The sequence below is a fragment of the Coregonus clupeaformis genome, chromosome 2, assembly GCF_020615455.1.
Source record: "Coregonus clupeaformis isolate EN_2021a chromosome 2, ASM2061545v1, whole genome shotgun sequence".
Classification (NCBI taxonomy): Eukaryota; Metazoa; Chordata; class Actinopteri; order Salmoniformes; family Salmonidae; genus Coregonus; species Coregonus clupeaformis.
In genome coordinates this window covers 26,149,604-26,168,018 of record NC_059193.1, presented here as the reverse complement: position 1 = coordinate 26,168,018, position 18,415 = coordinate 26,149,604, and the positions used below count along the sequence as shown (strand labels likewise).

The 18,415-nt window shown below is 42.9% G+C and overlaps 1 protein-coding gene across 1 annotated transcript; it reads left to right on the top strand.

Annotated features, from left to right (window-relative positions):
- Positions 1-1,882: 1,882 nt before the first annotated feature.
- Positions 1,883-18,214, top strand: LOC121532259 (sodium/hydrogen exchanger 6-like). The gene is made up of 16 exons (XM_041838101.2): positions 1,883-2,286; positions 4,566-4,765; positions 5,428-5,505; positions 5,972-6,048; positions 6,173-6,285; positions 6,682-6,787; positions 8,879-9,020; positions 10,271-10,376; positions 10,488-10,576; positions 10,698-10,811; positions 11,045-11,156; positions 14,122-14,275; positions 14,483-14,513; positions 14,629-14,714; positions 16,282-16,387; positions 16,676-18,214. The coding sequence occupies exons 1-16, from the start codon at positions 1,995-1,997 to the stop codon at positions 16,952-16,954; spliced, it is 2,085 nt and encodes a 694-aa protein (XP_041694035.1). The 5' UTR covers positions 1,883-1,994; the 3' UTR covers positions 16,955-18,214.
- The last annotated feature ends 201 nt before the right edge of the window (positions 18,215-18,415 follow it).

The window sequence follows — 18,415 nt, the reverse complement described above, 5'->3', positions numbered from 1 at the left end:
ACACCATTTTGTATACATCTGTACCGGTACCCCCCTGTATATATAGCCTCCCTACTGTTATTTTATTTTACTTCTGCTCTTTTTTTCTCAACACTTTTTTTGTTGTTGTTTTATTTTACTTTTTTATAAAAAATAAGTGCACTGTTGGTTAAGGGCTGTAAGTAAGCATTTCACTGTAATGTCTGCAGCTGTTGTATTCGGCGCATGTGGCCAATAAAATGTGATTTGATTTGATTTGATCTGGCCCTTCATTGGACACTGTGTTAACAAACCTCCAAACGAGCTTCAATGCCATACAACACTCCTCCCGTAGCCTCCAACTGCTCTTAAACGCTAGTAAAACTAAATGCATCCTCTTCAATCGAATGCTGTTTGCACCCGCCTGCCCGACTAGAATCACTACTCTCGGCGGGTCTGACTTAGAATATGTGGACAACTACAAATACCTAGGTGTCTGGTTAGACCGTAAACTCTCCTTCCAGACTCACATTAAGCATCTCCAATCAAAATTAAATCTAGAATCGGCTTCCTATTTCGCAGCAAAGCCTCCTTCACTTATGCTGCCAAGCATGCCCTCGTAAAACTGACTATCCTACCGATCCTTGACTTCGGCGATGTCATTTACAAAATAGCCTCCAACACTCTACTCAGCAAATTGGATGTAGTCTATCACAGTGCTATCCGTTTTGTCACCAAAGCCCCATATACTACCCACCATTGTGACCTGTACGATCTCGTTGGCTGGCCCTCACTACATATTCGTCGCCAAACCCACTGGCTCCAGGTCATCTATAAATCACTGCTATGCAAATCCCCGCCTTATTTTAGCTCATTGGTCACCATAGCAACACCCACCCATAGTATGCGCTCCAGCAGGTATATCTCACTGGTCATCCCCAAAGCCAACACCTCCTTTGGCCGCCATTCCTTCCAGTTCTCTGCTGCTAATGACTGGAACGAACTGCAGAAATCTCTGAAGCTGGAGACTCTTATCTCCCTCACTAACTTTAAGCATCAGTTGTCAGAGCAGTTTACCGATCACTGCACCTGTACACAGCCCATCTGTAATTAGCCCACCCAACTACCTCATCCCCATATTGTTATTTATTTTGCACGTTTGCACCCCAGTATCTCTATTTGCACATCATCTTCTGCACATCTATCATTCCAGTGTTAATACTAAATTGTAATTATTTTGCACTATGGCCTATTTATTGCCTTCATAACTTACTACATTTGCACACAGTGTATATAGATTTTCTACTGTTATTGACAGTATGTTTTGTTTTATCCCATGTGTAACTGTGTGTTATCGCACTGCTTTGCTTTATCTTGGCCAGGTCGCAGTTGTAAATGAGAACTTGTTCTCAACTGGTTTACCTGGTTAAATAAAGGTGAAATAAATGGTTTTTTTTAAACAGCATTATCATATTTTATTTTATCATCCGAAAGGACTTTTAATTTGAACCAAAAAAAATGCAACAGGGAGACAAAAAACACTTTCCCTTCCGGAAGCAAACATCGGCAGGAAGGGAAAGAAGAGAGGAGGCTATTTTTTACAAGATTAAGGGTGGGAAAGCATCCAACAGGAAAGTGGGATTATTGCCAGGAAACAGAGACTGTGGAGCATGTATTGCTACAGTGTGGGCAGTATCAGAGGGAAAGAGAGAGGATGATATTTAGTATTAGGGAGAAGGGGATACAGGAAATTAGTTGAAGAGTATATTGAGTAGAACTTCATTAGATATAGTCTCAAATATTTTGTTATCTTTTTTAAAAGCAACGGGGTTTGTTTCTCCCTGTCTCTGGCCCACACTCTAGTACAGTAGGTGGCGGTAATGCACCATAACGTTGGATGCAACCCGCCGATAAACCCCACCGATGAAGAAGGGAACCATCCATATACTGTTGTTGTCTCCGCTTAGTTAGCTTGCATGAAATATCAATCTAGAAACCTCGAATAACGACGACGTAGCTACTATCTTGAAGATTGAATGTTCAACATGGGTTACAATAAATTCAGAGTCAACGCTACTCGGAAGATGTCAAAGACGTTAGCCTTGACCGTTCTAGCTTGTTTGTCGTTCTGCATCAGTGTTTGCAGGGCAGAGGATAGTGCCATGGAGAACATCGTAACAGAGAGGAAGGTTGAAGATAACCACAGACAAGACAGTGCCGACCTGCTGATTTTCATCATGCTCCTAACCCTCACGATTTTAACAATATGGTTATTCAAGCACCGTCGTTTCAGGTTTTTGCATGAAACAGGACTAGCTATGATCTATGGTGAGTATGGGTGAGAGGCCCATGTCAGGAGACTGCATGATGTCATTGATATTGTTATTACTCATCGTCATACTGTTTATGTAGCTAGCTATACAGGTGTAGCTAGCTATACAGGTAATTGCATGTTTATGTAGCATTTCTACTGTACCTGTAGACTTCCAGTCATTGCGCTAACGTTAGTTAGCATTGGCTCGCGAAACTACCGCTAACTTCCTTCATACTGCACGCAGAGACATAAAAAAAATGGTATCCACGAGTTCATCTGACTCTGGGTAAGTAGAACAAGGACTAAATTAAATGATTACAGAATCTCACAGTATCCCTTTAACATTACCTGGAAATCTGCTGACAGTGTTGTCATTCCTATAGGGATGCTGTAGAGACAACATAAGGCCAAGGCCTATGTGAGGCATAGAATGACTGTATCACTATGTTATACTGAACAACAATATAAATGCAACAATGTCAAAGATTTGACTGAGTTACGGTTCATAGAAGGAAATCGGTCAATTTAAATCAATTCATTAGGCCCTAATCTATGGATTTCACATGACTGGGAATAAAGATATCTGTTGGTCACAGATACCTTAAAAAAAGAAAAGGGTAGAGGCATGGATCAGAAAACCAGTCAGTATCTTGTGTGACCACCATTTGCCTCATGCAGCGTGACACATCCTGTTCGCGTAGAGTTGATCAGGCTGTTGATTGTGGCCTGTGGAATGTTGTCCCACTCATCTTCAATGGCTGTGCGAAGTTGTTGGATATTGGCGTGAACTGGAACACGCTGTCGTACACGTCGATCCAGAGCAACCCAAACATTCTCAATGGGTGGCATGTCTGGTGATTATGCAGGCCATGGAAGAACTGGGACATGTTCAGCTTCCAGGAATTGTGTACAGATCCTTGCGACATGTGGCCAGGCATTATCATGCTGAAACATAAGGTGATGGCGGCGAATGAATGGCACGACAATGGGCCTCAGGATCTCGTCATGGTATCTCTGTGCATTCAAATTGCCATCGATAAAATGCAATTGTGTTCGTTGTCCATAGCTTATGCCTGCTCATACCATAACCACACCGCCTCCATGGGGCACTCTGTTCACAACGTTGACATCAGCAAACCTCTTGCCCACACGACGCCATACACTTGTCTGCCATCTGCCCAGTACAGTTGAAACCGGGATTCATCCGTGAAGAGCACACTTCTCCAGCATGCCAGTGGCCACGAATGTGAGCTTTTGCCCACTGAATTCGGTTATGACGCCGAACTGCAGTCAGGTCAAGACCCTGATGAGGACGACGAGCACGCAGATGAGCTTTCCTAAGACTGTTTCACACAGTTTACGCAGAAATTCTTCAATTGTGTAAACCCACAGTTTCATCAGCTTTCCGGGTGGATGGTTTCAGATGATCCCACAGGTAAAGAAGCCGGTTGTGGAGGTTCTGGGCTGGTGTGGTTACACGTGGTCTGCGGTTGTGAGGCCAGTTGGATGTACTGCCAAATTCTCTAAAATGACATTGGAGGCGGCTTATGGTAGAGGAATGAACATTCAATTCTCTGGCAACAGCCCTGGAGACATTCCTGCAGTCAGCATGCCAATTTGAGACATCTGTGGCATGGTGTTGTGTGACACAATTGCACAATTGTATTGTCCCCAGCACAAGGTGCACCTGTGTAATGATCATGCTTTTTAATCAGCATCTTGATATGCCACACCTGTCAGGTGGATGGATTATCTTGGCAAAGGAGAAATGCTCACTAACAGGGATGTAAACAAATTTGTGCACAACATTTGAGAGAAATAAGCTTTTTGTGCGTATGGAAAATTTCGGGGATCTTTTATTTCAGACTTTACCTGTTGCGTTTATATTTTTGTTCAGTGTAGATCTCTGCTTTTGGTGTTGGGAAACAATATTCATGTCTTATCAGTTATGCGACTGTGTGCATGCACTAAACCCATACCGTTCTGTATCATACACCCAGGAAGGTCCAACTTGCTTCATAGTATTTTACTGTAGTTTAGTATAGTGCTCTCTACTACACTCCATGCACTTCACTGAAGCCTGTTTCCTGGTTATTTATTTACAATTCATAAGGTGCTGCTGTACCAGCTTGAAGGGCAGAGAGGACAACTGTGGACCCAGTTAGCAGGGGTTGCCTTGTGGCATGTATATTATTATTATTATTATTATTATGTACTGAAGGGGCTTTCATAGGTGCAATTCAGTGTTTGTTCACCCAATTTCATTCCCTCTGTTCCCACTCTCTCCCTCCAGGTGTGCTGGTTGGGGTGGTCCTGCGCTATGGTATCCACGTACCCCGTGACATTAGTAACGTCACCCTCAGTTGCCATGTCAACGCCAGCCCGCCCACACTGCTCGTCAACGTCAGTGGCAAGTTCTACGAGTACAGTCTGAAGGGCGAGATCAGCGCCTCTGAGATCAATGACGTACAAGACAACGAGATGCTTCGCAAGGTAAAGTCCCAAACAGATGTGGTCCTTGTTAATGTGATGTACATAAATGGTTTGACTGACCATAACAGTGGATGCTTACAGATGGCATGGTTGTTGTCTGAAAGTGTTTCTTTATATCTGAAGTGCTATTTGGGAGGCTTAGCACAAATCAGGCAAGTTGGTTGCCTTTGTTGACATATTTCATTCTCTATCTTTCCTGAGCCATTTTCCACACTTACTCACTGTCTCAGACACAGACACGCACTCATGAGACTGTATCAAACTCAGTGCGTAACGTATGTAATCAGTCATGTCCTGTGGTAGCCTACAGAGCACTATTCAGCTCTGTTCTATGCAAACGTTGTACCACCTGATCAGAGAAAAATAACCTTTCCTTGATTCCATTTAGGATTTAGAGTTGATGCCAACCTAAAGAGGCTTGATCAGAACTAGGCCTAACCGTAGGACATTAGATTAACAAACATAGCAACTAGCGCTATTTTCATCCATCAACACAATTGAAAAGGGATTTAGGACCCTCGTTAGTTATTATTACAGGTAGTTATAATTAGGTTCTAACTAATAATAACAGGTTTAATTAGTTGTAATCCTCCATAGTCAGTGGGACACTACAGTTCAGTCATGTAATACAATCCCTCTGGTGTTTTTCCTCTTTTCTATAGGTGACCTTTGACCCCGAAGTGTTCTTTAACATCCTCCTGCCCCCCATCATCTTCCATGCCGGCTACAGTCTGAAGAGGGTAAGACATGTAGTTAGTTGTTTAAAGATGCACTATGCAGAAATCGCTCCACCATTTCCTGGTTGTTAAAATCCTAATAGTTAGCCTAATTTCAGTTTGTGACTAAACAAGCAAGTATAGTGTAGATAATCATTGTACCATCTAAACCCCTGTGAAATATATTTTCCATAACCACATATATTGTATTTTCAGCTGTTTGAAGCTTGTGTACAAAACCGAAAGGAAAAGATGCAAAAACTAAACTTAAATACAGGAAGCATAGAAATAGTGCACATAGAACAGATCTACCGCTTCTTAGACTTGCTTTCAATGAGAATGACAGATCTATAACACACATTTCTATGTGAATTTGGTCGGGTCGCCCAAAAAGTTACATATTGCAGCTTTAAACAATAGTTACATCACAGTGTTGATTTGTTCTTGGGTAATATTTAGGCCAAATCCTTCATGTAACTCTATCTCCCAGAGGCACTTCTTCAGGAACATGGGGTCCATCCTGGCTTACGCCTTTCTGGGGACAGTCATATCATGTTTCATCATTGGGTGAGTTTATACCCTGTATTATACATGTATGCATTACATCTGTGTGTTTATTCACCTTTAGTTCTTTGTGTGACCTGTCAGAGAAATGCTCAGCTGAAGTAATATGATCTGTACCTCTGTACAGGTTGTTGATGTACGGCTGTGTCACGCTGATGAAGCAGGTGGGACAGCTTGAGGGGGACTTCTTCTTCACTGACTGTCTGTTGTTTGGAGCCATTGTCTCTGCTACTGACCCCGGTACGGACCCCGTTCGCCTCAGTCACCTCTTTAGTACACTACATAATGGGTCACGCTGTAATGGTTAACCGCTCGCTTCAGTAGTAACTGCACACATTGTCATTCAAAGGGGGTTTTCCTGATTCACAAATCTGCAAATACATGCACTGCCGCTAATTATTTCAGTGATTGGAGTAATGTGAGTTGTGGAATATAGCATACACTGATGTTGTACTAAATGTTATGACTGCACACACCACCAACACTTTCTAACCCATATGGCTCTATTTGCAGGTTCATTCTAGTAGAATGTTGCCAGTCTTACATTCTAGGATGCAGTCTTGTGGGTCCATCTGCATGTCATTGTGCCATTCTGAAGACAGTCTAAAGTGGGTTACTGTGTCTCCTGGCCTGCAGTGACGGTGCTGGCCATTTTCAACGAGCTGCAGGTGGACGTGGATCTGTACGTTCTGCTGTTTGGAGAGAGCGTTCTCAACGACGCTGTGGCCGTGGTGCTGTCCTCGTGAGTCCTCCGTTTTAACCTGACCCACCTGTCTACCGTCTGTCTGTACACACTCACATTGTGAAGTTTTGTCTTTGCGATCCATTGTTGTGAAGCTTTGGCTGACAAACCTCATCTTATCTTCTAACAGATGTGCTTTGGAACTGTTTTTTAAATAATTTAGGCAGGATAAGGGGGCGTTTGGCCAACACACCCACACAGGCTCATAGACATGCACACACAGACACCCTCAAACAACTTTTTGGTATTGATTGTCCTGTGTGTGACCTGGCACTAAACCAATAACAAGCCTATTATTAATACTGTAGAATGTGTGAGACTGACCCTTTGGTAACCCTAACCACTACCTTCCCTCTGCCGGGAACTCTTTGATTATTTCAGAATTCGAATGTGTTATGGTTGGCACGCCCCTGGAGCCAATCACCCAATCAGTGGGTAGAGGGCGTGGCAGCGATGCGAGACACTCCCCTGAACGGGTGTGCTAGCTCAGAGTGCTTTTGCAGTGGCTTCTTTTTGCATCGTCAGAACATGCACAGCAAATGACCAGCCATTACACCCCAGATAGCACATATGAACCACAGCACAAGTACAACCCGCAAAGGGATAGTTCACTCAAATCAAAGTTTGTCAGGTGTTTGCATAACCTACAAATGGAGTATTGAGCCCATATTAAATCCAGAGGTATGCATTAGGGAAGATTATGGGGCACCAATTCAAACTACAACCCGGTTCTGGTGGTGTGGAATCCTGGTGATTTGCTGTTTGGGTGATAGGAGTTTGTTGTTACGTCCAGTGGAAGCTGCCGAGGGTAGGACGGCTCATAATAATGGCTGTAATGGAGTCAATGGAATGGTATCAAACACCTCAAACAAGTGGTTTCCATGTGGTTGATGCCATTCCAGCCATTATTATGAGCCGTCCTCCCCTCAGCAGCCCCCACTGGTTACGTCCCTAATTTGCATGGTCCTGCTGCTCGGCTCTAACCCCTATACCCCTCCTCCCTTATTCTTCCCTGTCAAACTGCTCTCTCACTTACTGCTTTTTCTCTCCACCATGTTGGACTTGTAATGTAGTTGTTATGCATAGAGAATTGTTACAGGAAATAGTACGAAAACTAATACCCCTCGTATTTGATACGTTTTACATGGATTTATTTTGCTGCCTCATGAGCCAGAATTGTATAGAGAATTTGGATTTATTGGAATTTGGATTTTGCCATGTTATCTAACATCACAAATTCCAAGCTTCAGCTAATCTTTCACGAGTGGTTCCCCATATTTACGAGTTTAAAAATCTAGGCCTAATAGTTCCTCCAGTTTGAATTGAATGGAAAGCTGTTGAAGTGTTTCTGCCAAAGTTCTTAAGGATAGATACCTGAAGATGTATCTAACTTGGTAGCTAGAATACCTGAAGATGTATCTAACTTAGTAGCTAGAATACCTGAAGATGTATCTAACTTGGTAGAAAGAATTCCCATAGAACCCTCTAGTGTAGAACATTGCTACTAAGAGAATGGTATCATTTCACGTACAGTACCTACTAGCAGATGTCCATACACAAATATTTACATATTGTAGTACAATCTCATCATTTCTTAATGATTTCCATAGGAAGCTATGAAAGCGAGCCACAAAGTATTTGCCTAAGAGATCCAGCTGCACTTCAAACAGACCGGGCATGCAAACGGTAGTACTATTACTATACAGTGTAGTCTTGGGCCACTAGGATCATTCTGATTATCAGTTATGGGCACCAGTAGGATTAAGGCCTCCCCTGGTCTGTAGGAATATACCATACCTTGGTTCTGATATCAATGGGTTACAGACTATTCAAGACTTTCAACCTTCTCAGGATGGAAGCACATTGTAAAGCAGCTCTCTAGTTCTGTAATTGTACCTATTATCAATGTTTTCTTCAAGTATTCTGCAAGCAAAGCACATTAATTTCTAGTCCCCAGAAATGCTACAGTACATACCGGTATTTCATTTCCATTTCCAGCCTTATAACCCTTCATCCATCCACATAGGCCGCCTGAACTATTCTATTATGTTGCGCCTTTTCTGATATTGACTGTGTGTGTTTATGTACCAGGTCTATCGTGGCGTACCAGCCGGAGGGGGACAACAGTCACACCTTTGAGGTGATGGCCATGTTGAAGTCCTTCGGGGTGTTCCTGGGTGTCTTCAGTGGATCCTTCGCCCTGGGGGTGGCCACCGGGGTCATGACAGCATTCATATCCTTTACTCAGTGATATACTTCCTGTGTGATTTGAGTGTCTAGAAATACAGATTAATATTGCAATAACAAGGTTAGAAACAGATGGAAATGCTTTTGTTCTTGTATTAGAATGTATGAAGTTGTGGCTTTTGGTATTATTTACTTGCTAGTTGCTATATGTTGACCTTAATGCTCTAAGCTTCTCTGTCATGTGCAATAGCTAGTTTATGGTGAGTTGTGTAGTGTATACACTAAGTGTACAAAACATTAGGAACGCCTTCCTAATATTGAGATCCCCCCCCTTTTGCCCTCAACAGACTCTACAAGGTGTCAAGCGTTCCACAGGGATGCTGGCCCATGTTGACTCCAATGCTTCCCACAGTTGTGTCAAGTTGGCTGGATGTCCTTTGGGTGGTGAACCATTCTTGATACACACGGGAAACTGTTGAGTGTGAAAAACCCAGCACCGATGCGCCTAGCACCTACTACCATACCCCGTTCAAAGGCACTTAAATCTTTTGTCTGGCCCATTCACCTTCTGAATGGCACACGTACACAATCCATGTCTCAAGGCTTAAATATCCTTCTTTAACCTGTCTCCTCCCCTTCATCTACACTGATTGAAGTAGATTTAACAAGTGACATCAATAAGGGATCATAGCAATCAAATTGTATTGGCCACATGCGCCAAATACAACAGGTGCAGACATTACAGTGAAATGCTTACTTACAGCCCTTCACCAACAGTGCATTTATATTTTAATAAAAAAATAAAACAACAACAAAAAAGTGTTGAGAAAAAAAGAGCAGAAGTAAAATAAAATAACAGTAGGGAGGCTATATATACAGGGGGGTACCGGTGCAGAGTCAATGTGCGGGGGCACCGGCTAGTTGAGATAGTTGAAGTAATATGTACATGTGGGTAGAGTTAAAGTGACTATGCATAAATAGTTAACAGAGTAGCAGCAGCGTAAAAAGATGGGGTGGGGGGGGCAGTGCAAATAGTCCGGGTAGCCATGATTAGCTGTTCAGGAGTCTTATGGCTTGGGGGTAGAAGCTGTTGAGAAGTCTTTTGGACCTAGACTTGGCACTCCGGTACCGCTTGCCGTGTGGTAGCAGAGAGAACAGTCTATGACTAGGGTGGCTGGAGTCTTTGACAATTTTGAGGGCCTTCACCTGGTTAGTCTATGTCATGGAAAGAGCAGGTGTTCCTAATGTCAGTGTTGTGTTTTCATGTCGTATTTTCTCTTTGACTGTTCTCCTCACGTCACTAAGTTCACTAAGCTGAGAGACTTCCAGCTACTGGAGACTGCTCTCTTCTTCCTCATGTCCTGGAGCACCTTCTTAATGGCAGAGGCCTGTGGCTTCACAGGTAACCCTCATCTTACTGTACCTCTACACACAGGTCATGGTCCCACCCCACAGCTTATTTTTCATGACCCAGCTTATTATGGTTAATCATGATGTGGGAATGTGTCTGCAGGTGTTGTGGCGGTGCTGTTCTGTGGGATCACTCAGGCTCATTACACCTTCAACAACCTGTCCCCTGAGTCCCAGGAGAGGACCAAACAGGTGAGGTCAACGTTTACCATTGCAGTTATTTACCGCAAGCTACTGTGGACAGCAATGTCATCTGCTAAATGTTGACATTCCATCAGTGTCCCTGAAATGTTGTTTTTGTGTTGTCCTGTAGTTGTTTGAGCTGCTAAGCTTCCTGGCGGAGAATTTCATCTTCTCCTACATGGGTCTGGCCCTGTTCACCTTCCAGAACCACATCTTCAACCCCACGTTCATCGTCGGGGCTTTTGTATCCTTACTCACACTATAATACTTCAATTAATATTTAACTTTTGTAGGGAGTTAATGTGCAGTATGGACTATATTGCATGTACAGTTTGGAAAACCAGAAAAGTCATGGTAAGAAAAAAAGTATATCGTTTATTATTTATTTTTAGAGTGCAAATATTCAGTAGACTGTGGTGGGTTTCTTTTCCTTCTCTGGACTGTTTGGAGCCCTCCTTGACAGCGTTCCCCTCCCAGCTGGCAGTGTTCCTGGGCAGAGCAGCCAACATCTACCCCCTGTCCTTCCTGCTTAACCTGGGACGAAGGAACAAGATCAGCTCCAACTTCCAACACATGATGATGTTTGCTGGTACAGTGTGTGACATGGTCAGGCAGAGATCTGGCGCCACAAGTTTAGTCACTAGAATATATAACTTTGTATTTACTTGAAGAGAAAAGGCGGTGTGAAGGAAAATAAGCTATCCCTTTCTATCCAATTTCAGGGTTTCATGGGAGGAAATATCAGCCAGAATTATTTAAAAATATATATATTTACAGTACCAGTCAAAAGTTTGGACACACCTACTCATTCAAGGGTCTTTCTTTATTTTTACTATTTATAATAGTGAAGACATCAAAACTATGAAATAACACATATGGAATCATGTAGTAACCAAAAAAGTGTTAAACAAATTAAAATATATTTTATATTTGAGATTCTTCAAATAGCCACCCTTTGCCTTGATGACAACTTTGCACACTCTTGGCATTCTCTCAACCAGCTTCACCTGGAATGCTTTTCCAACAGTCTTGAAGGAGTGCTGAGCACTTGTTGGCTGCTTTTCCTTCACTCTGCCGTCCGACTCATCCCAAACCATCTCAATTGGGTTGAGGTCGGGGGATTGTGGAGGCCAGGTCATCTGATGCAGCACTCCATCACTCTCCTTCTTGGTCAAATAGCCCTTACACAGCCTGCAGGTGTGTTGGGTCATTGTCCTGTTGAAAAACAAATGATAGTCCCACTAAGCCCAAACCAGATGGGATGGTGCATCGCTGCAGAATGCTGTGGTAGCCATGCTAGTTAAGTGTACCTTGAATTCTAAGTAAATCACAGACAGTGTCACCAGCAACAAAAAAAAACACACCATAACACCTCCTCCTCCGTGCTTTACGGTGGGAACTACACATGCGGAGATCATCCGTTCACCCACACCGCGTCTCACAAAGACACAGCGGTTGGAACCAAAAATCTCAAATTTGGACTCCAGACCAAAGGACAAATTTCCACCGGTCTAATGTCTATTGCTTGTGTTTCTTGGCCCAAGCAGGTCTCTTCTTCTTATTGGTGTACTTTAGTAGTGCTTTCTTTGCAGCAATTGACTTTGAAGGCCTGATTCACACGGTCCCCTCTGAGCAGTTGATGTTGAGATGTGTCTGTGACTTGAACTCTGTGAAGCATTTATTTGGGCTGCAATTTCTGAGGCTGGTAACTCTAATGAACTTATCCTCTGCAGCAGAGGTAACTCTGGGTCTTCCATTACTGTGGCGGTCCTCATGAGAGCCAGTTTCATCTTAGCGCTTGATGGTTTTTGTGACTGCACAGTTCTTTAAATGTTCCGTATTGACTGACATTCTTGTCTTAAAGTAATGATGGACGGTCGTTTCTCTTTGCTTATTTGAGCTGTTCTTGACATAATATGGACTTGGTCTTTTACCAAATACGGCTATCTTCTGTGTACCCCCCCTACCTTGTCACAACACAACTGATTGGCTCAAACACATTAAGAAGGAAATAAATTCCGCAAATTAACTTTTAACAAGGCACACCTGTTAATTGAAATGCATTCCAGGTGACTACCTCATGAAGCTGGTTGAGAAAATGGCAAGAGTGTGCAAAGCTGTCATCAAGGCAAAGGGTGGCTATTTGAAGAATCTCAAATATAAAATATATTTTGATTTGTTTAACACTTTTTTGGTTACATGATTCCATGTGTTATTTCATCGTTTTGATGTCTTCACTATTATTTTACAATGTAGAAAATAGTTGTAAAAAAATTATGAAAAACCCTTGAATGAGTAGGTGTGTCTAAACCTTTGACTGGTACTGTATATATTAAATATTTTTTGGGAATTTGAAATATGTGCAGAGGCTGGAATATCCTCCCAATTTTTTGTTCTAAAGCTTTTATATGTTGATTTATGAGTCTGCTTTCGTGTGTCGAGTGATTTAGGAGACACTGTTTTGCTAATACAGTACATCCTTGACATTCTACAAATGTAGTAACTTGAGTCATACCATCACCTGTTGTTACACTGACCCCTATGGACCTGTTGTTACACTGACCCCTATGGACCTGTTGTTACACTGACCCCTATGGACCTGTTGTTACACTGACCCCTATGGACCTGTTGTTACACTGACCCCTATGGACCTGTTGTTACATTGACCCCTATGGACCTGTTGTTACACTGACCCCTATGGACCTGTTGTTACACTGACCCCTATGGACCTGTTGTTACACTGACCCCTATGGACCTGTTGTTACACTGACCCCTATGGACCTGTTGTTACACTGACCCCTATGGACCTGTTACACGACCCTCCTGTTGTTACACTGACCCCTATGGACCTGTTGTTACACTGACCCCTATGGACCTGTTGTTACACTGACCCCTATGGACCTGTTGTTACACTGACCCCTATGGACCTGTTGTTACACTGACCCCTATGGACCTGTTGTTACACTGACCCCTATGGACCTGTTGTTACACTGACCCCTATGGACCTGTTGTTACACTGACCCCTATGGACCTGTTGTTACACTGACCCCTATGGACCTGTTGTTACACTGACCCCTATGGACCTGTTGTTACACTGACCCCTATGGACCTGTTGTTACACTGACCCCTATGGACCTGTTGTTACACTGACCCCTATGGACCTGTTTTAACTGATTGTCATGTGATCACTATAATTGGAAATGTTCAGAGTTCCCACACCAGCGACATTATCTAACAAAAATCTATTTTAAGTGATATGACTGACTTGTGGAGACACACACACTGCTTGTATAACTTGTGCAATCACACGTCACTTGCATGCATATATATATATATATACACACACACACACAGTATTACCGCTCCTTGTTTCCAGAAGATGGCGCCGACAGACATGGCAGCTCTGCTTCTAGCTCCTAAGCAACTTTGCAGTATTTTAGTTTTTTTGTGTGTTATTTCTTACGTTATCCACAAGCATTTTGCTACACCCGCAATAACATCTGCTAAATATGTGTATGTGACCAATCACATTTGATTTGATTTGTCCTCCACAGGTCTGCGTGGGGCGATGACCTTTGCCCTCTCCATCCGGGACACGGCTACGTACGCCCGTCAGATGATGTTCACCACCACCCTCCTCATCGTCTTCTTTACTGTGTGGGTCTGTGGAGGGGGAACCACTCAGATGCTCTCCTGCCAGCACATACGGTATGTCCACCGCGGGGGTCAAAGGTTAGGGGGTGTTGGTGTCTGCCTATTATTTTTGTTGCCTTCAAACGGAACCTTTGTTGAATTGATGTTTATTCTAATCTAGGATACACACAGCACATAAGGTTGTCTGTCCGTCTTCAATATGATCGTCTGTGACCACTGTGATCTGGTAGACTCATTTATGTATATCTGCATTTCTAACAGTGTTGGAGTTGATTCGGACGCAGATAACTCAGTGAGTATTAAGCCTATGAAAGTTGAGTTATTTTACTTGAACGCTGTAATCATCTGATTGATGAAGTCCTGTTGTTTTGAGTGGATCTCTGTATCTGTCTTGTCTGTCTCCTCAGATGAGCATTGCAGAGGGATCAGAGTGGAGGAGCACCAAACACGAGAGTGCCTGGCTCTTTAGGATCTGGTACAACTTTGACCACAAGTATCCTTTGTCACTCCCATCAGTACACAGCAGATGGCGCTCCAGTGACCGAATTTTTTATTTTTTTAATATATATATATTTTTCACAGACAAAGCTTTTATATTCTCTATTCAGTGTATTAACTCCTGAGTATGAAACCATTATTTGTCCTGCATAACCAAAATGATAATGTGTATATATGTGTGCAATTACTGAAATAACCTGCTAGCCTATTACTGCAATAACATACTAGCCTATTACTGCAATAACATACAAGCCTAGTACTGCAATAACATACAAGCCTAGTACTGCAATAACATACAAGCCTAGTACTGCAATAACATACTAGCCTATTACTGCAATAACATACTAGCCTATTACTGCAATAACATACTAGCCTATTACTGCAATAACATACAAGCCTAGTACTGCAATAACATACAAGCCTAGTACTGCAATAACATACAAGCCTAGTACTGCAATAACATACTAGCCTATTACTGCAATAACATACTAGCCTATTACTGCAATAACATACAAGCCTAGTACTGCAATAACATACAAGCCTAGTACTGCAATAACATACTAGCCTATTACTGCAATAACATACTAGCCTATTACTGCAATAACATACAAGCCTAGTACTGCAATAACATACAAGCCTAGTACTGCAATAACATACAAGCCTAGTACTGCAATAACATACAAGCCTAGTACTGCAATAACATACTAGCCTATTACTGCAATAACATACAAGCCTAGTACTGCAATAACATACTAGCCTATTACTGCAATAACATACTAGCCTATTACTGCAATAACATACAAGCCTAGTACTGCAATAACATACAAGCCTAGTACTGCAATAACATACAAGCCTAGTACTGCAATAACATACTAGCCTATTACTGCAATAACATACTAGCCTATTACTGCAATAACATACTAGCCTATTACTGCAATAACATACAAGCCTAGTACTGCAATAACATACAAGCCTAGTACTGCAATAACATACAAGCCTAGTACTGCAATAACATACTAGCCTATTACTGCAATAACATACTAGCCTATTACTGCAATAACATACAAGCCTAGTACTGCAATAACATACAAGCCTAGTACTGCAATAACATACTAGCCTATTACTGCAATAACATACTAGCCTATTACTGCAATAACATACAAGCCTAGTACTGCAATAACATACAAGCCTAGTACTGCAATAACATACAAGCCTAGTACTGCAATAACATACAAGCCTATTACTGCAATAACATACTAGCCTATTACTGCAATAACATACAAGCCTAGTACTGCAATAACATACAAGCCTAGTACTGCAATAACATACAAGCCTAGTACTGCAATAACATACAAGCCTAGTACTGCAATAACATACTAGCCTATTACTGCAGTAACATACTAGCCTAGTACTGCAATAACATACTAGCCTACAGCAGTGGAGGCTGGTGTATTGAGGAAGAGGAGGATGGTTCTCCTATAGGAAATCTCCATGACATATTTGAGCAGTTAGTAACAAAACAATGTTACACAGTTGAGGCCTTGACTCTACGCCCTCTCCAGCTACCTGAAGCCCATCCTGACCCACAGCGGCCCCCCACTCACCGTCACCATGCCTGCCTGCTGTGGACCGCTGGCCAGATGTCTCACCAGCCCACAGGCCTATGAGGTCAGTCCCCACAAACCATGTGTCCATATTAACCCCGTGACCCTATAAGGGTGATTATGGTAATAGCGATGACATGTAGTGAGGAAGTGTTTTCTTCTTTGTTTTAATGAGTATCACAACGGATAGTGTATGTTTGAATGAACTCAAATGAAGAGTTGCTGATTTCATAGAAGCTAAAGCATTAGTTCAGTTCTAGCAGGAGTATCTGATTAGTGAGAACCATCATAATCAAAATGTTGTCTAATGATGACCTATTTCTAAATGTTCCACTCTCTTTCCTGCCAACAGAATGAGTGCCAGCTGAAGGACGACGACTCGGACCTCATCCTGACGGACGGGGACATCAGCCTGACCTACGGTGACATCACGGTGAGCACGGACGCCAGCGGTGCCCACACCAGTGCAGGGCCCGCGGGCACCACCTCTGCCGTCATCTCCGCTGACGACTTGGACCGCGAGCTGACGTACGGGGACCACGAGCTGGTGATGAGGGGTACTCGTCTGGTCCTGCCCATGGACGACTCCGAGCCCCCCCTCGCCGACCCACGACACCGTATGCGGATGTGAGGCGAAAGAGAGGCCAGCTAGCCAGATGACCAATTCACTCTACGTCCTGCTCAGCTCAGGCTGCAGGAATTAGATAAACTAAGATCAGCAAGAGACTGGTCTCTCTCTCTCTCTCTCTCTCGTTCTCGCTCTCTCTCTCTCTCTCTCTCTCTCTCTCTCGTTCTCGCTCTCTCATACACCGCTCCTCATCTGTCTTTCTCACTCGCTCTCTCACTGCCTCTCCTCTTTGAGTTTCTCAAGTGGTTAATCCATGTCTCTACCTCATTCTTCTTTGTTCATTTCTACTCCTGTCGCCATAATAATAATATTCATTATTTATTCATGTTTAATATTCTTTTGATTTTGTTAAACCGATAGCTTTTCTCAGTTTGTCTTCTAACCGGACCACACTGAAATCACGTGGCAATCTGCTCACAGTAGCGTTGCAGAGGAGTCTATACACATCTGTAGCATGCATTAGTCTGTATGTGGAGGTCACAGCTAGCTTAGCTAATACTATTTGTCTCTGTATCACAGGGTGTATAATAACGTTGTTGTTTTTTTATGCGTGGGGAGTGGGTAGGTTGAGGAGCTGACTGAGTTTGTAGCCTTGTTTTTGGGTCTGATTCTGAATGTTGCTGCCTTCTGTGTGATCCAAGGCATGCTGGCTGACTTAGTGGCTCTGCGTTGCATTGTGTTGCTATGCATACGGTTAGAATCAAGTGCCTGAGTGACCATTGGTTTATGTTCCCTTTTAAAAGTAATGCACTCCTCCGTCCACAGGGTGGCGACCTCTCTACGGGTGACAGGCTGCCTGCGTTTGAGCCATTGGTCTGTAGATAGTTAACAATGTTCTAGCCTGGTTCAACCAAGCTAACAATGTAATTCAGCTCGCTCTGTGTAACCTGGCACACGTCTTGGATCTCCCACAATGACCTTAGACTGTGACTTTGGGAGGGTTTGACACCTTATTTTAGAAGCTGGCCATGTCACTCACCACAGAAGCAGAAAGAAGGGCTGTCGTTTCGAATACGAGTTCCAAATCTCCTGTACGGTGAAAGTTGGTGCCATTCCTCCTGCATTGACATTTGATGAAAATTGAGTGCAGGCAGCCTGAAAATACTTGATGTATTTTGCAACATACTATAAGTACTTTAGCTACATCCTAGTTTTCACTGTAATTATAATACTATACACGTGTAACATGGTGTATATTTAAGCAATAAGGCACGAGGGGGTGTGGTATATGGCCAATATACCACGGCTAAGGGCTGTTCTTATGCACAACGCAACACAGAGTGCCTGGACACAGCCCTTAGCCGTGGTATATTGGCCATATACCACAAACCCCCGAGGTGCCTTATTGCTATTATAAACTGGTTACCAACGTAATTAGAGCAGTAAAAATAAATGTTTTGTCGTACCCGAGGTATACGGTCTGATATACCACGGCTGTCAGCCAATCAGCGTTCAGTGCTCGAA

What these genes read in the sequence shown, in the direction of transcription:
- LOC121532259 (XM_041838101.2), top strand. Translation starts at nt 1,995, where the DNA reads ATGTTCAACATGGGTTACAATAAATTCAGAGTCAACGCTACTCGGAAG. An exon ending in CCGGCTACAGTCTGAAGAGG is followed by an intron (nt 5,506 to 5,971) that starts GTAAGACATGTA and finishes TCTATCTCCCAG; the next exon opens with AGGCACTTCTTCAGGAACAT. An exon ending in CCCAGGAGAGGACCAAACAG is followed by an intron (nt 10,577 to 10,697) that starts GTGAGGTCAACG and finishes GTTGTCCTGTAG; the next exon opens with TTGTTTGAGCTGCTAAGCTT.